General features: G+C 53.0%; 1 protein-coding gene across 1 annotated transcript in view; it reads right to left on the minus strand.

Moving 5' to 3' along the window:
• ACAP1 (ArfGAP with coiled-coil, ankyrin repeat and PH domains 1) overlaps positions 1–18,590 on the minus strand; it is a 424,776-nt gene extending 406,186 nt beyond the window's left edge. Inside the window, exon 1 of the mRNA XM_068273798.1 lies at positions 18,504–18,590. Coding sequence (XP_068129899.1) covers positions 18,504–18,556 — 53 coding nt within the window. The 5' untranslated portion in view covers positions 18,557–18,590. The remainder of the gene's footprint in view (positions 1–18,503) is intronic.
• Between the last annotated feature and the right edge of the window lie 752 nt (positions 18,591–19,342).

Raw genomic sequence — 19,342 nt, forward strand, 5'->3', positions numbered from 1 at the left:
ATGTACTGTACTATGGAGAGGGCAGGAGCAGCATGTACTGTACTATGGAGAGGGGAGGGGCAGCATGTACTGTACTATGGAGAGGGGAGGGGCAGCATGTACTGTACTATGGAGAGGGGAGGGGCAGCATGTACTGTACTATGGAGAGGGGAGGGGCATGTACTGTACTATGGAGAGGGGAGGAGGGGCATGTACTGTACTATGGAGAGGGCAGGAGCAGCATGTACTGTACTATGGAGAGGGGAGGAGGGGCAGCATGTACTGTACTATGGAGAGGGGAGGGGCAGCATGTACTGTACTATGGAGAGGGGAGGGGCAGCATGTACTGTACTATGGAGAGGGGAGGGGCAGCATGTACTGTACTATGGAGAGGGGAGGGGCATGTACTGTACTATGGAGAGGGGAGGGGCAGCATGTACTGTACTATGGAGATGGGAGGGAGCAGCATGTACTGTACTATGGAGAGGGGAGGGGCAGCATGTACTGTACTATGGAGAGGGGAGGGAGCAGCATATACTGTACTATGGAGAGGGGAGGAGGGGCAGCATGTACTGTACTATGGAGAGGGGAGGAGGGGCAGCATGTACTGTACTATGGAGAGGGGAGGGGCAGCATGTACTGTACTATGGAGAGGGGAGGGGCAGCATGTACTGTACTATGGAGAGGGCAGGAGCAGCATGTACTGTACTATGGAGAGGGGCAGCATGTACTGTACTATGGAGAGGGGAGGAGCAGCATGTACTGTACTATGGAGAGGGGAGGAAGCAGCATGTACTGTACTATGGAGAGGGGAGGAGGGGCAGCATGTACTGTACTATGGAGAGGGGAGGAGGGGCAGCATGTACTGTACTATGGAGAGGGGAGGGGCAGCATGTACTGTACTATGGAGAGGGGAGGGGCAGCATGTACTGTACTATGGAGAGGGCAGGAGCAGCATGTACTGTACTATGGAGAGGGGAGGGGGGGGCATGTACTGTGCTATGGAGAGGGTAGGAGCAGCATGTACTGTACTATGGAGAGGGGAGGAGCATGTATTGTACTATGGAGAGGGGAGGAGGGGCAGCATGTACTGTACTATGGAGAGGGGAGGGGCAGCATGTACTGTACTATGGAGAGGGGCAGCATGTACTGTACTATGGAGAGGGGAGGAGCAGTATGTACTGTACTATGGAGAGGGGAGGGGCAGCATGTACTGTACTATGGAGAGGGGAGGGGCAGCATGTACTGTACTATGGAGAGGGCAGGGGCAGCATGTACTGTACTATGGAGAGGGGAGGGAGCAGCATGTACTGTACTATGGAGAGGGGAGGGGCAGCATGTACTGTACTATGGAGAGGGGAGGAGGAGCAGCATGTACTGTACTATGGAGAGGGGAGGAGCAGTATGTACTGTACTATGGAGAGGGGAGGAGGAGCAGCATGTACTGTACTATGGAGAGGGGAGGAGCAGCATGTACTGTACTATGGAGAGGGCAGGAGCAGCATGTACTGTACTATGGAGAGGGGAGGAGCAGCATGTACTGTACTATGGAGAGGGGAGGAGCAGTATGTACTGTACTATGGAGAGGGGAGGAGCAGTATGTACTGTACTATGGAGAGGGGAGGAGCAGCATGTACTGTACTATGGAGAGGGGAGGGGGGGGGGGGGGGCATGTAATGTGCTATGGAGAGGGGAGGAGCAGCATGTACTGTACTATGGAGAGGGGAGGAGCAGCATGTACTGTACTATGGAGAGGGGAGGAGGGGCAGCATGTACTGTACTATGGAGAGGGGAGGGGCAGCATGTACTGTACTATGGAGAGGGGAGGAGCAGTATGTACTGTACTATGGAGAGGGGAGGAGGGGCAGCATGTACTGTACTATGGAGAGGGGGGGGGGGGCAGCATGTACTGTACTATGGAGAGGGGGAGGGGCAGCATGTACTGCACTATGGAGAGGGAAGGGGCAGCATGTACTGTACTATGGAGAGGGTAGGAGCAGCATGTACTGTACTATGGAGAGGGGAGGAGCAGCATGTACTGTACTATGGAGAGGGGAGGGGCAGCATGTACTGTACTTTGGAGAGGGGAGGAGGGGCAGCATGTACTGTACTATGGAGAGGGGAGGAGGGGCATGTACTGTACTATGGAGAGGGGAGGAGCAGCATGTACTGTACTATGGAGAGGGCAGGGGCAGCATGTACTGTACTATGGAGAGGGGAGGGGCAGCATGTACTGTAGTATGGAGAGGGGAGGAGGAGCAGCATGTACTGTACTATGGAGAGGGGAGGAGCAGCATGTATTGTAGTATGGAGAGGGGAGTAGCAGCATTTACTGAACTATAGAAAGGGGAGGAGGGGCATGTAATGTAGTATGGAGAGGGGAGGAGCAGCATGTGCTGTACTATGGAGAGGGGAGGAGGGGCAGCATGTACTGTACTATGGAGAGGGGAGGAGCAGCATGTGCTGTACTATGGAGAGGGGAGGAGGGGCAGCATGTACTGTACTATGGAGAGGGGAGGAGCAGCATGTACTGTACTATGGAGAGGGGAGGGGCAGCATGTACTGTACTATGGAGAGGGGAGGTGCAGCATGTACTGTACTATGGAGAGGGGAGGAGCAGCATGTACTGTACTATGGAGAGGGGAGGGGCAGCATGTACTGTACTATGGAGAGTGGAGGAGGGGCAGCATGTACTGTACTATGGAGAGGGGAGGAGCAGCATGTACTGTACTATGGAGAGGGGAGGGAGTAGCATGTTCTGTACTATGGAGAGGGGAGGAGCAGCATGTACTGTAGTATGGAGAGGGGAGGGGCAGCATGTACTGTAGTATGGAGAGGGGAGGAGCAGCATGTACTGTACTATGGAGAGGGGGGGAGGAGCAGCATGTACTGTACTATGGAGAGGGGAGGGGCAGCATGTACTGTACTATGGAGAGGGGAGGAGCAGCATGTACTGTACTATGGAGAGGGGAGGAGCAGCATGTACTGTACTATGGAGAGGGGAGGTGCAGCATGTACTGTACTATGGAGAGTGGGAGGAGCAGCATTTACTGTACTATGGAGAGGGGAGGAGCAGTATGTACTGTACTATGGAAAGGGGAGGAGCAGCATGTACTGTACTATGGAGAGGGGAGGAGGGGCATGTACTGTACTATGGAGAGGGGAGGAGCAGCATGTACTGTACTATGGAGAGGGGAGGGGCAGCATGTACTGTACTATGGAGAGGAGCAGCATGTACTGTACTATGGAGAGGGGAGGAGCAGCATGTACTGTACTATGGAGAGGTGAGGAGGAGCAGCATGAACTGTACTATGGAGAGGGGAGGAGCAGCATGTACTGTACTGTTGAGAGGGGAGGGGCAGCATGTACTGTACTATGGAGAGGGGAGAGGAGCATGTACTGTACTATGGAGAGGGGAGGGGCAGCATGTACTATACTATGGAGAGGGGAGGAGCAGCATGTACTGTATTATGGAGAGGGGAGGGAGCAGCATGTACTGTACTATGGAGAGGGGAGGAGCAGCATGTACTGTACTATGGAGAGGGGAGGAGCAGCATGTACTGTAGTATGGAGAGGGGAGGAGCAGCATGTACTGTACTATGGAGAGGGGAGAGCAGCATGTACTGTACTATGGAGAGGGGAGGAGCAGCATGTACTGTACTATGGAGAGGGGAGAGGAGCATGTACTGTACTATGGAGAGGGGAGGAGCAGCATGTACTGTACTATGGAGAGGGGAGGGGCAGCATGTACTGTACTATGGAGAGGGGAGAGGAGCATGTACTGTACTATGGAGAGGGGAGGGGCAGCAAGTACTGTACTATGGAGAGGGGAGGAGCAGCATGTACTGTACTATGGAGAGGGGAGGGGCAGCATGTACTGTACTATGGAGAGGGGAGGAGCAGCATGTACTGTACTATGGAGAGGGGAGAGGAGCAGCATGTACTGTACTATGGAGAGGAGAGGAGCAGCATGTACTGTAGTATGGAGAGGGGAGGGGCAGCATGTACTGTACTATGGAGAGGGGAGGAGCAGCATGTACTGTACTATGGAGAGGGGAGGAGCAGCATGTACTGTACTATGGAGAGGGGAGGAGCAGCATGTACTGTACTATGGAGAGGGGAGGAGCAGTATGTACTGTACTATGGAGAGGGGAGGGAGCAGCATGTACTGTACTATGGAGAGGGGAGGGAGCAGCATGTACTGTACTATGGAGAGGGGAGGGAGCAGCATGTACTGTACTATGGAGAGGGGAGGAGGGGCATGTACTGTACTATGGAGAGGGGAGGAGCAGCATGTACTGTACTATGGAGAGGGGAGGAGCAGCATGTACTGTACTATGGAGAGTGGAGGGGCAGCATGTACTGTACTATGGAGAGGGGAGGAGGGGCAGCAGGTACTGTACTATGGAGAGGTGAGGAGGAGCAGCATGTACTGTACTATGGAGAGGGGAGAGGAGCATGTACTGTACTATGGAGAGGGGAGAGGAGCAGCATGTACTGTACTATGGAGAGGGGAGGAGCAGCATGTACTGTACTATGGAGAGGGGTGGGGCAGCATGTACTGTACTATGGAGAGGGGAGGAGCAGCATGTACTGTACTATGGAGAGGGGAGAGAAGCATGTACTGTACTATGGAGAGGGGAGGAGCAGCATGTACTGTACTATGGAGAGGGGAGGAGCAGTATGTACTGTACTATGGAGAGGGGAGGACCAGCATGTACTGTACTATGGAGAGGGGAGGGGCAGCATGTACTGTACTATGGAGAGGGGAGGGGCAGCATGTACTGTACTATGGAGAGGGGAGGAGCAGCATGTACTGTACTGTGGAGAGGGGAGGGGCAGCATGTACTGTACTATGGAGAGGGGAGGAGCAGCATGTACTGTACTATGGAGAGGGGAGGGGCAGCATGTACTGTACTATGGAGAGGGGAGGAGCAGCATGTACTGTACTATGGAGAGGAGCAGCATATACTGTACTATGGAGAGGGGAGGAGCAGCATGTACTGTACTATGGAGAGGGGAGGAGCAGCATGTACTGTACTATGGAGAGGGGAGGAGCAGCATGTACTGTACTATGGAGAGGGGAGGGGCAGCATGTATTGTACTATGGAGAGGGGAGGTGCAGCATGTACTGTACTATGGAGAGGGGAGGTGCAGCATGTACTGTACTATGGAGAGGGGAGGGGGCAGCATGTACTGTACTATGGAGAGGGGAGGAGGAGCAGCATGTACTGTACTATGGAGAGGGGAGGGGGCAGCATGTACTGTACTATGGAGAGGGGAGGAGGAGCAGCATGTACTGTACTTTGGAGAGTGGAGGGGCATGTGCTGTACTATGGAGAGGGGAGGGGCAGCATGTACTGTACTATGGAGGGGGAGGAGCAGCATGTACTGTACTATGGAGAGGGGAGGAGCAGCATGTACTGTACTATGGAGAGGGGAGAGGAGCAGCATGTGTTGTACTATGGAGAGGGGAGGAGGGGCAGCATGTACTGTACTATGGAGAGGGGAGAGGAGCAGCATGTACTGTACTATGGAGAGGGGAGGAGCAGCATTTACTGTACTATAGAAAGGGGAGGAGGGGCAGCATGTACTGTACTATTGAGAGGGGAGGAGCAGCATGTACTGTACTATGGAGAGGGGAGAGGAGCAGCATGTGCTGTACTATGGAGAGGGGAGGAGGGGCAGCATGTACTGTACTATGGAGAGAGGAGAGGTGCAGCATGTACTGTACTATGGAGAGGGGAGGGGCAGCATGTACTGTACTATGGAGAGGGGAGGTGCAGCATGTACTGTACTATGGAGAGGGGAGGAGCAGCATGTACTGTACTATGGAGAGGGGAGGGGCAGCATGTACTGTACTATGGAGAGGGGAGGTGCAGCATGTACTGTACTATGGAGAGGGGAGGAGCAGCATGTACTGTACTATGGAGAGGGGAGGGGGCAGCATGTACTGTACTATGGAGAGGGGAGGGGGCAGCATGTACTGTACTATGGAGAGTGGAGGAGGGGCAGCATGTACTGTACTATGGAGAGGGGAGGAGCATGTACTGTAGTATGGAGAGGGGAGGAGCAGCATGTACTGTACTTTGGAGAGGGGAGGAGGAGCATGTACTGTACTATGGAGAGGGCAGGGGCAGCATGTACTGTACTATGGAGAGGGGAGGAGGGGCATGTACTGTACTATGGAGAGGGGAGGAGGGGCAGCATGTACTGTACTATGGAGAGGGGAGGCGGAGCAGCATGTACTGTACTATGGAGAGGGCAGGGGCAGCATGTACTGTACTATGGAGAGGGGAGGAGCAGCATGTACTGTACTATGGAGAGGGGAGGGGCAGCATTTACTGTACTATGGAGAGGGGAGGGGCAGCATGTACTGTACTATGGAGAGGGGAGGAGCAGCATGTACTGTACTATGGAGAGGGGAGGAGCAGCATGTACTGTACTATGGAGAGGGGAGGGGCAGCATGTATTGTACTATGGAGAGGGGAGGTGCAGCATGTACTGTACTATGGAGAGGGGAGGTGCAGCATGTACTGTACTATGGAGAGGGGAGGGGGCAGCATGTACTGTACTATGGAGAGGGGAGGAGGAGCAGCATGTACTGTACTATGGAGAGGGGAGGGGCATGTGCTGTACTATGGAGAGGGGAGGGGCAGCATGTACTGTACTATGGAGAGGGGAGGGGCAGCATGTATTGTACTATGGAGAGGGGAGGTGCAGCATGTACTGTACTATGGAGAGGGGAGGAGCAGCATGTACTGTACTATGGAGAGGGGAGGGGGCAGCATGTACTGTACTATGGAGAGTGGAGGAGGGGCAGCATGTACTGTACTATGGAGAGGGGAGGAGCATGTACTGTAGTATGGAGAGGGAAGGAGCAGCATGTACTGTACTATGGAGAGGGGAGGAGGAGCATGTACTGTACTATGTAGAGGGCAGGGGCAGCATGTACTGTACTATGGAGAGGGGAGGAGGGGCATGTACTGTACTATGGAGAGGGGAGGAGGGGCAGCATGTACAGTACTATGGAGAGGGGAGGAGGAGCAGCATGTACTGTACTATGGAGAGGGCAGGGGCAGCATGTACTGTACTATGGAGAGGGGAGGAGCAGCATGTACTGTACTATGGAGAGGGGAGGGGCAGCATGTACTGTACTATGGAGAGGGGAGGAGCAGCATGTACTGTACTATGGAGAGGGGAGGAGCAGCATGTACTGTACTATGGAGAGGGGAGGGGCAGCATGTATTGTACTATGGAGAGGGGAGGTGCAGCATGTACTGTACTATGGAGAGGGGAGGTGCAGCATGTACTGTACTATGGAGAGGGGAGGGGGCAGCATGTACTGTACTATGGAGAGGGGAGGAGGAGCAGCATGTACTGTACTATGGAGAGGGGAGGGGCATGTGCTGTACTATGGAGAGAGGAGGGGCAGCATGTACTGTACTATGGAGAGGGGAGGGGCAGCATGTATTGTACTATGGAGAGGGGAGGTGCAGCATGTACTGTACTATGGAGAGGGGAGGAGCAGCATGTACTGTACTATGGAGAGGGGAGGGGGCAGCATGTACTGTACTATGGAGAGTGGAGGAGGGGCAGCATGTACTGTACTATGGAGAGGGGAGGAGCATGTACTGTAGTATGGAGAGGGGAGGAGCAGCATGTACTGTACTATGGAGAGGGGAGGAGGAGCATGTACTGTACTATGGAGAGGGCAGGGGCAGCATGTACTGTACTATGGAGAGGGGAGGAGGGGCATGTACTGTACTATGGAGAGGGGAGGAGGGGCAGCATGTACAGTACTATGGAGAGGGGAGGAGGAGCAGCATGTACTGTACTATGGAGAGGGCAGGGGCAGCATGTACTGTACTATGGAGAGGGGAGGAGCAGCATGTACTGTACTATGGAGAGGGGAGGGGCAGCATGTACTGTACTATGGAGAGGGGAGGGGCAGCATGTACTGTACTATGGAGAGGGGAGGAGCAGCATGTACTGTACTATGGAGAGGGGAGGAGCAGCATGTACTGTACTATGGAGAGGGGAGGGGCAGCATGTATTGTACTATGGAGAGGGGAGGTGCAGCATGTACTGTACTATGGAGAGGGGAGGTGCAGCATGTACTGTACTATGGAGAGGGGAGGGGGCAGCATGTACTGTACTATGGAGAGGGGAGGAGGAGCAGCATGTACTGTACTATGGAGAGGGGAGGGGCATGTGCTGTACTATGGAGAGGGGAGGGGCAGCATGTACTGTACTATGGAGAGGGGAGGGGCAGCATGTATTGTAGTATGGATAGGGGAGGAGCAGCATGTACTGTACTATGGAGAGGGGAGGTGCAGCATGTACATTACTATGGAGAGGGGAGGGGGCAGCATGTACTGTACTATGGAGAGGGGAGGAGGAGCAGCATGTACTGTACTATGGAGAGGGGAGGGGCATGTGCTGTACTATGGAGAGGGGAGGGGCAGCATGTACTGTACTATGGAGGGGGAGGAGCAGCATGTACTGTACTATGGAGAGGGGAGGAGCAGCATGTACTGTACTATGGAGAGGGGAGAGGAGCAGCATGTGCTGTACTATAGAGAGGGGAGGAGGGGCAGCATGTACTGTACTATGGAGAGGGGAGAGGAGCAGCATGTACTGTACTATGGAGAGGGGAGGAGCAGCATTTACTGTACTATAGAAAGGGGAGGAGGGGCAGCATGTACTGTACTATAGAGAGGGGAGGAGCAGCATGTACTGTACTATGGAGAGGGGAGGGGCAGCATGTATTGTAGTATGGAGAGGGGAGGAGCAGCATGTACTGTACTATGGAGAGGGGAGGTGCAGCATGTACGTTACTATGGAGAGGGGAGGGGGCAGCATGTACTGTACTATGGAGAGGGGAGGAGGAGCAGCATGTACTGTACTATGGAGAGGGGAGGGGCATGTGCTGTACTATGGAGAGGGGAGGGGCAGCATGTACTGTACTATGGAGGGGGAGGAGCAGCATGTACTGTACTATGGAGAGGGGAGGAGCAGCATGTACTGTACTATGGAGAGGGGAGAGGAGCAGCATGTGCTGTACTATAGAGAGGGGAGGAGGGGCAGCATGTACTGTACTATGGAGAGGGGAGAGGAGCAGCATGTACTGTACTATGGAGAGGGGAGGAGCAGCATTTACTGTACTATAGAAAGGGGAGGAGGGGCAGCATGTACTGTACTATGGAGAGGGGAGGAGCAGCATGTACTGTACTATGGAGAGGGGAGAGGAGCAGCATGTGCTGTACTATGGAGAGGGGAGGGGCAGCATGTACTGTACTATGGAGAGGGGAGGTGCAGCATGTACTGTACTATGGAGAGGGGAGGAGCAGCATGTACTGTACTATGGAGAGGGGAGGGGGCAGCATGTACTGTACTATGGAGAGTGGAGGAGGGGCAGCATGTACTGTACTATGGAGAGGGGAGGAGGGGCATGTACTGTACTATGGAGAGGGGAGGAGCATGTACTGTAGTATGGAGAGGGGAGGAGCAGCATGTACTGTAGTATGGAGAGGGGAGGAGGGGCAGAGTATACTGTACTATGGAGAGGGGAGGAGCAGCATGTACTGTACTATGGAGAGGGGAGGAGGGGCAGCATGTACTGTACTATGGAGAGGGGAGGAGCAGCATGTACTGTACTATGGAGAGGGGAGGAGCAGTATGTACTGTACTATGGAGAGGGGAGGAGCAGCATGTACTGTACTATGGAGAGGGGAGAGGAGCAGCATGTACTGTACTATGGAGAGGGGAGAGGAGCAGCATGTACTGTATTATGGAGAGGGTAGAGGAGCAGCATGTGCTGTACTATGGAGAGGGAAGGAGCAGCATGTACTGTACTATGGAGAGGGGCAGGGGCAGCATGTACTGTACTATGGAGAGGGGAGGAGCAGCATGTACTGTACTATGGAGAGGGGAGGAGCAGCATGTACTATACTATGGAGAGGGGAGGAGCAGCATGTACTGTACTATGGAGAGGGGAGGGGCAGCATGTACTGTACTATGGAGAGGGGAGGAGCAGCATGTACTGTACTATGGAGAGGGGGGGAGCAGCATGTACTGTACTATGGAGAGGTGAGGAGGAGCATGTACTGTACTATGGAGAGGGGAGGAGCAGCATGTACTGTACTATGGAGAGGGGAGAGGGGCAGAGTGTACTGTACTATGGAAAGGGGAGGAGCAGTATGTACTGTACTATGGAGAGGGGAGAGGAGCAGCATGTACTGTATTATGGAGAGGGGAGAGGAGCAGCATGTGCTGTACTATGGAGAGGGAAGGAGCAGCATGTACTGTACTATGGAGAGGGGCAGAGGCAGCATGTATTGTACTATGGAGAGGGGAGAGGAGCAGCATGTACTGTACTATGGAGAGGGGAGGAGTAGTGTTGGGCGAACATCTAGATGTTCGGGTTCGGGCCGAACAGGCCGAACATGGCCGCGATGTTCGGGTGTTCGACCCGAACTCCGAACATAATGGAAGTCAATGGGGACCCGAACTTTTGTGGTTTGTAAAGCCTCCTTACATGCTACATACCCCAAATTTACAGGGTATGTGCACCTTGGGAGTGGGTACAAGAGGAAAAAAAAAATAGCAAAAAGAGCTTATAGTTTTTGAGAAAATCGATTTTAAAGTTTCAAAGGGAAAACTGTCTTTTAAATGCGGGAAATGTCTGTTTTCTTTGCACAGGTAACATGTTTTTTGTCGGCATGCAGTCATAAATGTAATACATATAAGAGGTTCCAGGAAAAGGGACCGGTAACGCTAACCCAGCAGCAGCACACGTGATGGAACAGGAGGAGGCGCAGGAGGAGAAGGCCACGCTTTGTGAGACACAACAACCCAGGCCTTGCATGAGGGCAAGAAGCGTGCGGATAGCATGCTTTGTACCGCCATGCAGTCATAAATGTAATAAAGATAAGTGGTTCAATAAACAGGGACCACGCGGCAACGCTAACCCAGCAGCAGCAGACGTGATGGAACAGGAGCAGGCGCAGGAGGAGAAGGCCACGCTTTGTGAGACACAACAACCCAGGCCTTGCATGAGGGCAAGAAGCGTGCGGATAGCATGCTTTGTACCGCCATGCAGTCATAAATGTAATAAAGATAAGTGGTTCAATAAACAGGGACCACGCGGCAACGCTAACCCAGCAGCAGCAGACGTGATGGAACAGGAGCAGGCGCAGGAGGAGAAGGCCACGGTTTTTGAGACACAACAACCTAGGCCTTGCATGAGGACAAAAAGCGTGCGGATATAGCAGCAATGCTTTTTGCCGCCATGCAGTCATAAATGTAATACAGATGAGAGGTTCAATAAACAGGGACCGGCAACGCTAACCCAGCAGCAGCAGCAGCAGCACACGTGATGGAACAGGAGCAGGCGTAGGAGGAGAAGGCCATGCTTTTTGAGACACAACAACCCAGGCCTTGCATGAGGACAAGAAGCGTGCGGATAGCAATTTGCATTTTGTCGCCATGCAGTCATAAATGTAATACAGATGAGAGGTTCAATAAACAGGGACCGGAAATGCTACACCATCCCAGATGTTCATTGGTCATGTTACTTGGTTGGGGTCCTGGATTGTTGCGTAGTCATTTCCAATCCAGGATTGATTCATTTTAATTTGAGTCAGACGGTCTGCATTTTCTGTGGAGAGGCGGATACGCCGATCTGTGATGATGCCTCCGGCAGCACTGAAACAACGTTCCGACATAACGCTGGCTGCCGGGCAAGCCAGCACCTCTATTGCGTACATTGCCAGTTCGTGCCAGGTGTCTAGCTTCGATACCCAATAGTTGAAGGGTGCAGATGGATTGTTCGACACAGCTACGTCATCTGACATGTAGTCCTTGACCATCTTCTCCAGGCGATCGGTGTTGGAGGTGGATCTGCACGCTTGCTGTTCAGTGGGCTGCTGCTGCATGGGTGTCAGAAAATGTTCCCACTCCAAGGACACTGCCGATACCGTTCCCTTTTGGGCACTAGCTGCGGCTTGCGTTGTTTGCTGCCCTCCTGGTCGTCCTGGGTTTGCGGAAGTCAGTCTGTCTGCGTACAACTGGCTAGAGGAGGGGGAGGATGTCAATCTCCTCTCTAAAGTCTCCACAAGGGCCTGCTGGTATTCTTCCATTTTGACCTGTCTGGCTCTTTCTTCAAGCAGTTTTGGAACATTGTGTTTGTACCGTGGATCCAGAAGGGTATAAACCCAGTAATTGGTGTTGTCCAGAATGCGCACAATGCGTGGGTCACGTTCAATGCAGTCTAGCATGAATTGAGCCATGTGTGCCAGAGTCCTACCAGAATCCTCATCATCCTCTTGTGAGCGTTGTGATAGTTGTGATGCATCATAGTCGTCACCTTCCTCCTGGTCTGCTTCTGCTGACCATTCGCGTTGAATTGTGGAAGTCCAACGTGCACCGCTCTGGCCCTCGTCAGGGGCGGCATGAAATTCCTGCTCCAACTCCAGCTGTTCCTCCTCCTCTTCTTCGTCATAGCTGCTGGGGCCAGCGTTCCCTGAGGCGGATGGCCTGATGTTGGTACCATCACGCTGATCGTTTTCTCCTTCAGATTCCCCCAGTTGCATCATGACAGCTGTTTCCTTGATTTTCAACATTGACCTCTTCAGTAAACACAGCAGTGGTATGGTAATGCTGACTGAACAGTTGTCACTGCTCACAAGCAACGTGGATTGCTCAAAATTTTGGAGGACTTGGCAGAGGTCCAACATGTTGGCCCAATCGGATCCACAGAAGCTTGGCAGCTGTCCGGATGCGCCTCGGTACTGCGCCGTCATGTACTGGACCACTGCACTCTTCTGCTCACAAAAGCGTGCTAGCATGTGCAGCGTAGAATTCCAGCGCGTAGGGACATCACACAGCAAGCGATGGTGGGGGAGATTGAAGCGCTCCTGCATCTTGGCGAGTGCCCCCGAAGCAGTACTGGAATTTCTACAATGTTTGGCCACTCGACGCACCTTCAACAGAAGATCGGCCACGCCTGGGTATGTCCTCAGGAACCGCTGAACTACTAGGTTCATCACGTGCGCCAGGCAAGGGATGTGTGTCAGCTTAGCCAACCTTAAAGCGCGAATAAGATTACTCCCATTATCACACACAACCATGCCCGGTTTCAAGTCCAGCGGTGCCAGCCACAAATCCGTCTGTTCCTTTATTCCCTTCCAAATTTCCTCCCCTGTGTGCTGCTTATCCCCAAGGCAGATCAGCTTCAGCAACGCTTGCTGACGCATGCCAACAGCTGTGCTGCACTGCTTCCACGATCCTACTGCTGCTGGGTTAGCGTTTCCGGATGAGGTACAGCTTTGAGATGCGTTGGAGGAGAAGGAGTCAGAGAGGTAGGTGCTGCTGTTGTTATCCAGTGGGAGGGACGGCGGTGCAGCTGTTTGCGGCGTGGGCAACACCCGCGCCGTAGCAGGTGAGGAATCGCTGCCAGGCTCCACAAGGTTCACCCAGTGCGCGGTAAGGGAGATGTATCGACCCTGGCCGAACGCACTCGTCCAAGTGTCAGTGGTGAGGTGAACCTTGCAGGCAACGGCATTCTTCAAGCTTCGGGTTATTTTGCTGACCACGTGCTCATGCAACTCAGGCACTGCAGAGCGCGCAAAGTGGTAGCGGCTGGGAACCACGTAACGTGGGATGGCCACTGACATCATGCCCTTGAAGCTGTTTGTCTCCACCACTCGATATGGCAGCATTTCGCAGGCCAGAAGCTTGGCTATGCTGGCTGTTACTGCCACGGCCCGGGGGTCATTTGCTGGCAATTTCCTCTTGCGCTCAAACATCTCCGACACAGACAACTGAACCGTAGCGCTGCACACGGAAGGGCTGTTGGTTGTTGTGTTTGATGAACACTGGGAGACCTCAAGAGCACTACTCCGGAAAGTGACAGTGTCAGCGTCGTCTGATGTTTGTGAATGTTGTGAACCACGCAATGGCTGGGCTACTGCTGCTGCTGAGGCGGGTCTGGTGGTGAGTCTGGTGAACCCAAGGGAGGCAGTGTTGCTGGTACCCTGTCCTGCCGCGTTTGCCCACAGAGTGGGATGTTTGGATAGCATGTGGCGGCTCATGCTGGTGGTGGAGAGGTTGTTAATACTTTTCCCCCTGCTCAGGCGAGTCTTGCACACCTTGCAAATCGCCATGGTAACATCCTCAGTGCAGTCTTCAAAGAAAGCCCAGAGTTTGGAGCACCTGCCTTGCTGGCGATTTCTGTTTGCTCCTCTTTTGCCTCTCACTCTAACTTCCACGCTTGTGGTGCCTGAAATTGCGCGCCGCCTACCTTGTGGCACAAGGCGAACTCGTGCAGCAGTGGGTTCTTCAACAGACTCATCTGTGCTGCTGCTACGATGGCGATGTTCTCGTTCACAAATAAAATCTGGGTCTCTGTCCACATTGTCCATACCCTCCTCTTCCATCTCCTCAAACTCGTCATATGTCATTGTGGGCCGCCGCCGTGGAGTAGAGCTCCCCAGAACAACCTCTGCGCAGCTCACTCCAACGTCGTCTTCCAGATCTTGTCGGCCGACCTCCTGCAATTGCAACCCCTCCTGCCCAACTTGCTCTGGGATTTGGGTTTCCGAGTCCTCCTCGGACTCGCCTTGTATTTCAATGCGCGGTGCATTTCCCACAGTTAATGGTTGTGAATCCGGGCACAACATTTCTGGCTGTTCCTCCATTGACCTTTCATAGGTGGAAGTTTGTTGGGCTGGGAATAGCTCCTGCGAATACCCCATTGTGTCCTGAGGTAATTCATAGGACTGGTTATCTGGCAGTTGTGTGCGTGGTGTCGCTGCCGGTTGTGTCAGCTTTGTGCCCACTGGCTCCTTGTAACTGGCTGAGGACTCGGACCTCGTGCGTGATGTGCTGGTGCTGCTTAACCCACTGCTGGACGCTTGAGAGGTCATCCAAGTAATTATCTGGTCCTGTTCTTTTGGATTTGTGAGGGTTGTTGTCCTGGACAACATGGGCGGTATTGAGTGGGTTTTCTTGGGTGCTCCCCTGTGGCCTGTACGTGAACCGTCAGGGGAAACACCTCTTCCCTTGCCCCTTCCTCTTTCACCGGATTTCTTCCTCATTTCACTTATCCTTACAGTACACGCTGACTGGCAGCAGTACAGTGGCAGTACAGAAATGCTATACAGTACCACTATTCCCAGCAGCGACACAGAGCACAATGCTATACAGTGGCGGGTGAGCGGTGTACTACTGTTCCCAGGCCCAGCAGACACAGAGTGGAAGTAAACACAATGCTATATAGTCTGGCTGAGCGGTGTACACAGAGTGGCAGTACACACAATGCTATATAGTCTGGCTAAGCCGTGTACACAGAGTGTCAGAAAACACAATGCTATATATAGCGTGGCTGAGCGAGGTGCACAGTGGCAGTACACACAATGCTATATTAGTCAGGCTAAGCCGTGTACACAGAGTGTCAGTAAACAATGGTATATAGTCTGGCTGAGCGGTGTACACAGAGTGTCAGTAAACAACGGTATATAGTCTGGCTGAGCGGTGTACACAGAGTGGCAGTAAACACAATGCTATATATAGCGTGGCTGAGCGAGGTGCACAGTGGCAGTACACACAATGCTATAGAGCCAGGCTAAGCCGTGTACACAGAGTGTCAGAAAACACAATGCTATATATAGCGTGGCTGAGCGAGGTGCACAGTGGCAGTACACACAATGCTATATTAGTCAGGCTAAGCCGTGTACACAGAGTGTCAGAAAACACAATGCTATATATAGCGTGGCTGAGCGAGGTGCACAGTGGCAGTACACACAATGCTATATATAGCGTGGCTGAGCGAGGTGCACAGTGGCAGTACACACAATGCTATATATAGCGTGGCTGAGCGAGGTGCACAGTGGCAGTACACACAATGCTATATTAGTCAGGCTAAGCCGTGTACACAGAGTGTCAGAAAACACAATGCTATATATATAGCGTGGCTGAGCGAGTTGCACAGTGGCAGTACACACAATGCTATATATAGCGTGGCTGAGCGAGGTGCACAGTGGCAGTACACACAATGCTATATATAGCGTGGCTGAGCGAGGTGCACAGTGGCAGTACACACAATGCTATATATAGCGTGGCTGAGCGAGGTGCACAGTGGCAGTACACACAATGCAATATATAGCGTGGCTGAGCGAGGTGCACAGTGGCAGTACACACAATGCTATATATAGCGTGGCTGAGCGAGGTGCACAGTGGCAGTACACACAATGCTATATATAGCGTGGCTGAGCGAGGTGCACAGTGGCAGTACACACAATGCTATATTAGTCAGGCTAAGCCGTGTACACAGAGTGTCAGAAAACACAATGCTATATATATAGCGTGGCTAAGCGAGGTGCACAGTGGCAGTACACACAATGCTATATATAGCGTGGCTGAGCGAGGTGAAGAGTGGCAGTACACACAATGCTATATATAGCGTGGCTGAGCGAGGTGCACAGTGGCAGTACACACAATGCTATATTAGTCAGGCTAAGCCGTGTACACAGAGTGTCAGAAAACACAATGCTATATATATAGCGTGGCTGAGCGAGGTACACAGTGGCAGTAAACAATGCTATATATAGTGTGGCTGAGCGAGCGGTGTACTACTGTTCCCAGCAGCGACACACAGTGACTGGGGGGGACCCTGGCTAGCGTGGCTGGAGAGCGAACTACCCTGCCTGCCTACCCAAAGCTAAACCCACAGACAAATGGCGGAGATATGACGTGGTTCGGGTATTTATTTACCCGAACCACGTGACCGTTCGGCCAATCAGAGCGCGTTCGGGCCCGAACCACGTGACCCGTTCGGCCAATCACAGCGCTAGCCAAACGTTCGGGGAACGTTCGGCCATGCGCTCTTAGTTCGGCCATGTGGCCGAACGGTTTGGCCGAGCACCGTCAGGTGTTCGGCCGAACTCGAACATCACCCGAACAGGGTGATGTTCTGCAGAACCCGAACAGTGGCGAACACTGTTCGCCCAACACTAGGGAGGAGCAGCATGTACTGTACTATGGAAAGGGGAGGGGCAGCATGTACTGTACCATGGAGAGGGGAGGGGCAGCATGTACTGTACTATGGAGAGGGGAGGAGCAGCATGTACTGTACTATGGAGAGGGGAGAGGAGCAGCATGTACTGTACTATGGAGAGGGGAGGAGCAGCATGTACTGTACTATGGAAAGGGGAGGGGCAGCATGTACTGTACTATGGAGAGGGGAGGAGCAGCATGTACTGTACTATGGACAGGGGAGGGGCAGCATGTACTGTACTATGGAGAGGGGAGCAGCAGCATGTACTGTACTATGGAGAGGGGAGGAGCAGCATGTACTGTACTATGGAGAGGGGAGAGGAGCAGCATGTACTGTACTATGGAGAGGGGAGAGGAGCAGCATGTACTGTATTATGGAGAGGGGAGAGGAGCAGCATGTGCTGTACTATGGAGAGGGGAGGAGGTGCAGCATGTACTGTACTATGGAGAGGGGAGGAACAGCATGTACTGTACTATGGAGAGGGGAGGAGGAGCAGCATGTACTGTACTATGGAGAGGGGAGGAGCAGTATGTACTGTACTATGGAGAGGGCAGGGGCAGCATGTACTGTACTATGGAGAGGAGAGGAGCAGCATGTACTGTACTATGGAGAGGGGAGGAGCAGCATGTACTATACTATGGAGAGGGGAGGAGCAGCATGTACTGCACTATGGAGAGGGGCAGCATGTACTGTACTATGGAGAGGGGAGGAGCAGCATGTACTGTACTATGGAGAGGGGAGGTGCAGCATGTACTGTACTATGGAGAGGGGAGGAGGAGCAGCATGTACTGTACTATGGAGAGGGGAGGAGCAGCATGTACTGTACTATGGAGAGGGGAGGAGCAGCATGTACTGTACTATGGAGAGGGGAGGGGCAGCATGTACTGTAGTATGGAGAGGGGAGGGGCAGCATGTACTGTAGTATGGAGAGGGGAGGGGCAGCATGTACTGTAGTATGGAGAGGGGAGGAGCAGCATGTACTGTACTATGGAGAGGGGAGGAGGAGCAGCATGTACTGTACTATGGAGAGGGGAGGAGCAGCATGTACTGTACTATGGAGAGGGGAGGAGCAGCATGTACTGTACTATGGAGAGGGGAGGGGCAGCATGTACTGTAGTATGGAGAGGGGAGGGGCAGCATGTACTGTAGTATGGAGAGGGGAGGGGCAGCATGTACTGTAGTATGGAGAGGGGAGGAGCAGCATGTACTGTACTATGGAGAGGGGAGGAGCAGCATGTACTGTAGTATGGAGAGGGGGAGGAGCAGCATGTACTGTAGTGTGGAGAGGGGAGGAGGGGCAGCATGTACTGTACTATGGAGAAGGGAGGAGCAGCATGCACTGTAGTATGGAGAGGGGAGGAGGAGCAGCATGCACTGTAGTATGGAGAGGGGAGGAGAGATGGGGCAGAGATTGGGGTAGATAGGGACGTGTGGAGACCTGGCAGCAGCACTCTAAGCATCTTACCTCGTCCGTGGAGAGTCTGTCAGACATTCTTCAAAGTCTAGAGTGACCGTCATGGCGTCTCCTGCAGAGAAGAGAGTTACAGCTACAGCAACCTGCAGAGGCGATGTGAGAGGAGGAAGCGGCAATCACTTCCTCAGGAAGGAAGAGAGGTGGGGAGGAGAGATAGACAGCAAAGAGGCCCTGTCTCATTCAGTCCAGAGGCAGTGTGGGTGATTCCGCCTGTATCTCCCTCTGGGTATCGCATGCTAGTTCAGGGGTTTCCAGGAGCCCTGACCCTCCCTACATCAGATGAGTTCCTTGCTGTTGTCCTCAGTGCTGTCAGGGGTTGTACTTGTGCAGAGCTGTGTGGCAACTTCTGCAAACTGAGACTCATTGCATGATTGGACTGCTAGCTTTTTTTACCCACTTAGACTAGGAATTGTGAGCTGAGTGATTGATTTAGACAGTTAGGCCCAGTGCACACCAAACACCTCTAGCAGATCTGCAAAGCGCTGGAGGTTTTTGGAGCAGATTTCACAGCGATTCTAGGCATGTGTAGAGACGTTATCTAAGCATGCCTAGCGGTTTTTGGAGCGTTTTTGTGCAGCAGATTTCATATATTGTTACAGTAAAGCTGTTACTGAACAGCTTCTGTAACAAAAACGCCTGGAGAACAGCTCTGATCTAACATTTTCCAGAGCGGTTTGCATTTTTCCTATACTTTACATTGAGGCAGAAACGCATCTGCAAACCGCAAAAATGCAGCAGAAGGCACGTTTGCGGTTTGCTAAAAACCTTAAACCGCTGGAGTGCACCATCCCATTGAGATACATTAGCCAAGCGTTCTCACAGGCGGCAGC

Source organism: Hyperolius riggenbachi, chromosome 3, assembly GCF_040937935.1.
Source record: "Hyperolius riggenbachi isolate aHypRig1 chromosome 3, aHypRig1.pri, whole genome shotgun sequence".
Lineage (NCBI taxonomy): Eukaryota > Metazoa > Chordata > Amphibia > Anura > Hyperoliidae > Hyperolius > Hyperolius riggenbachi.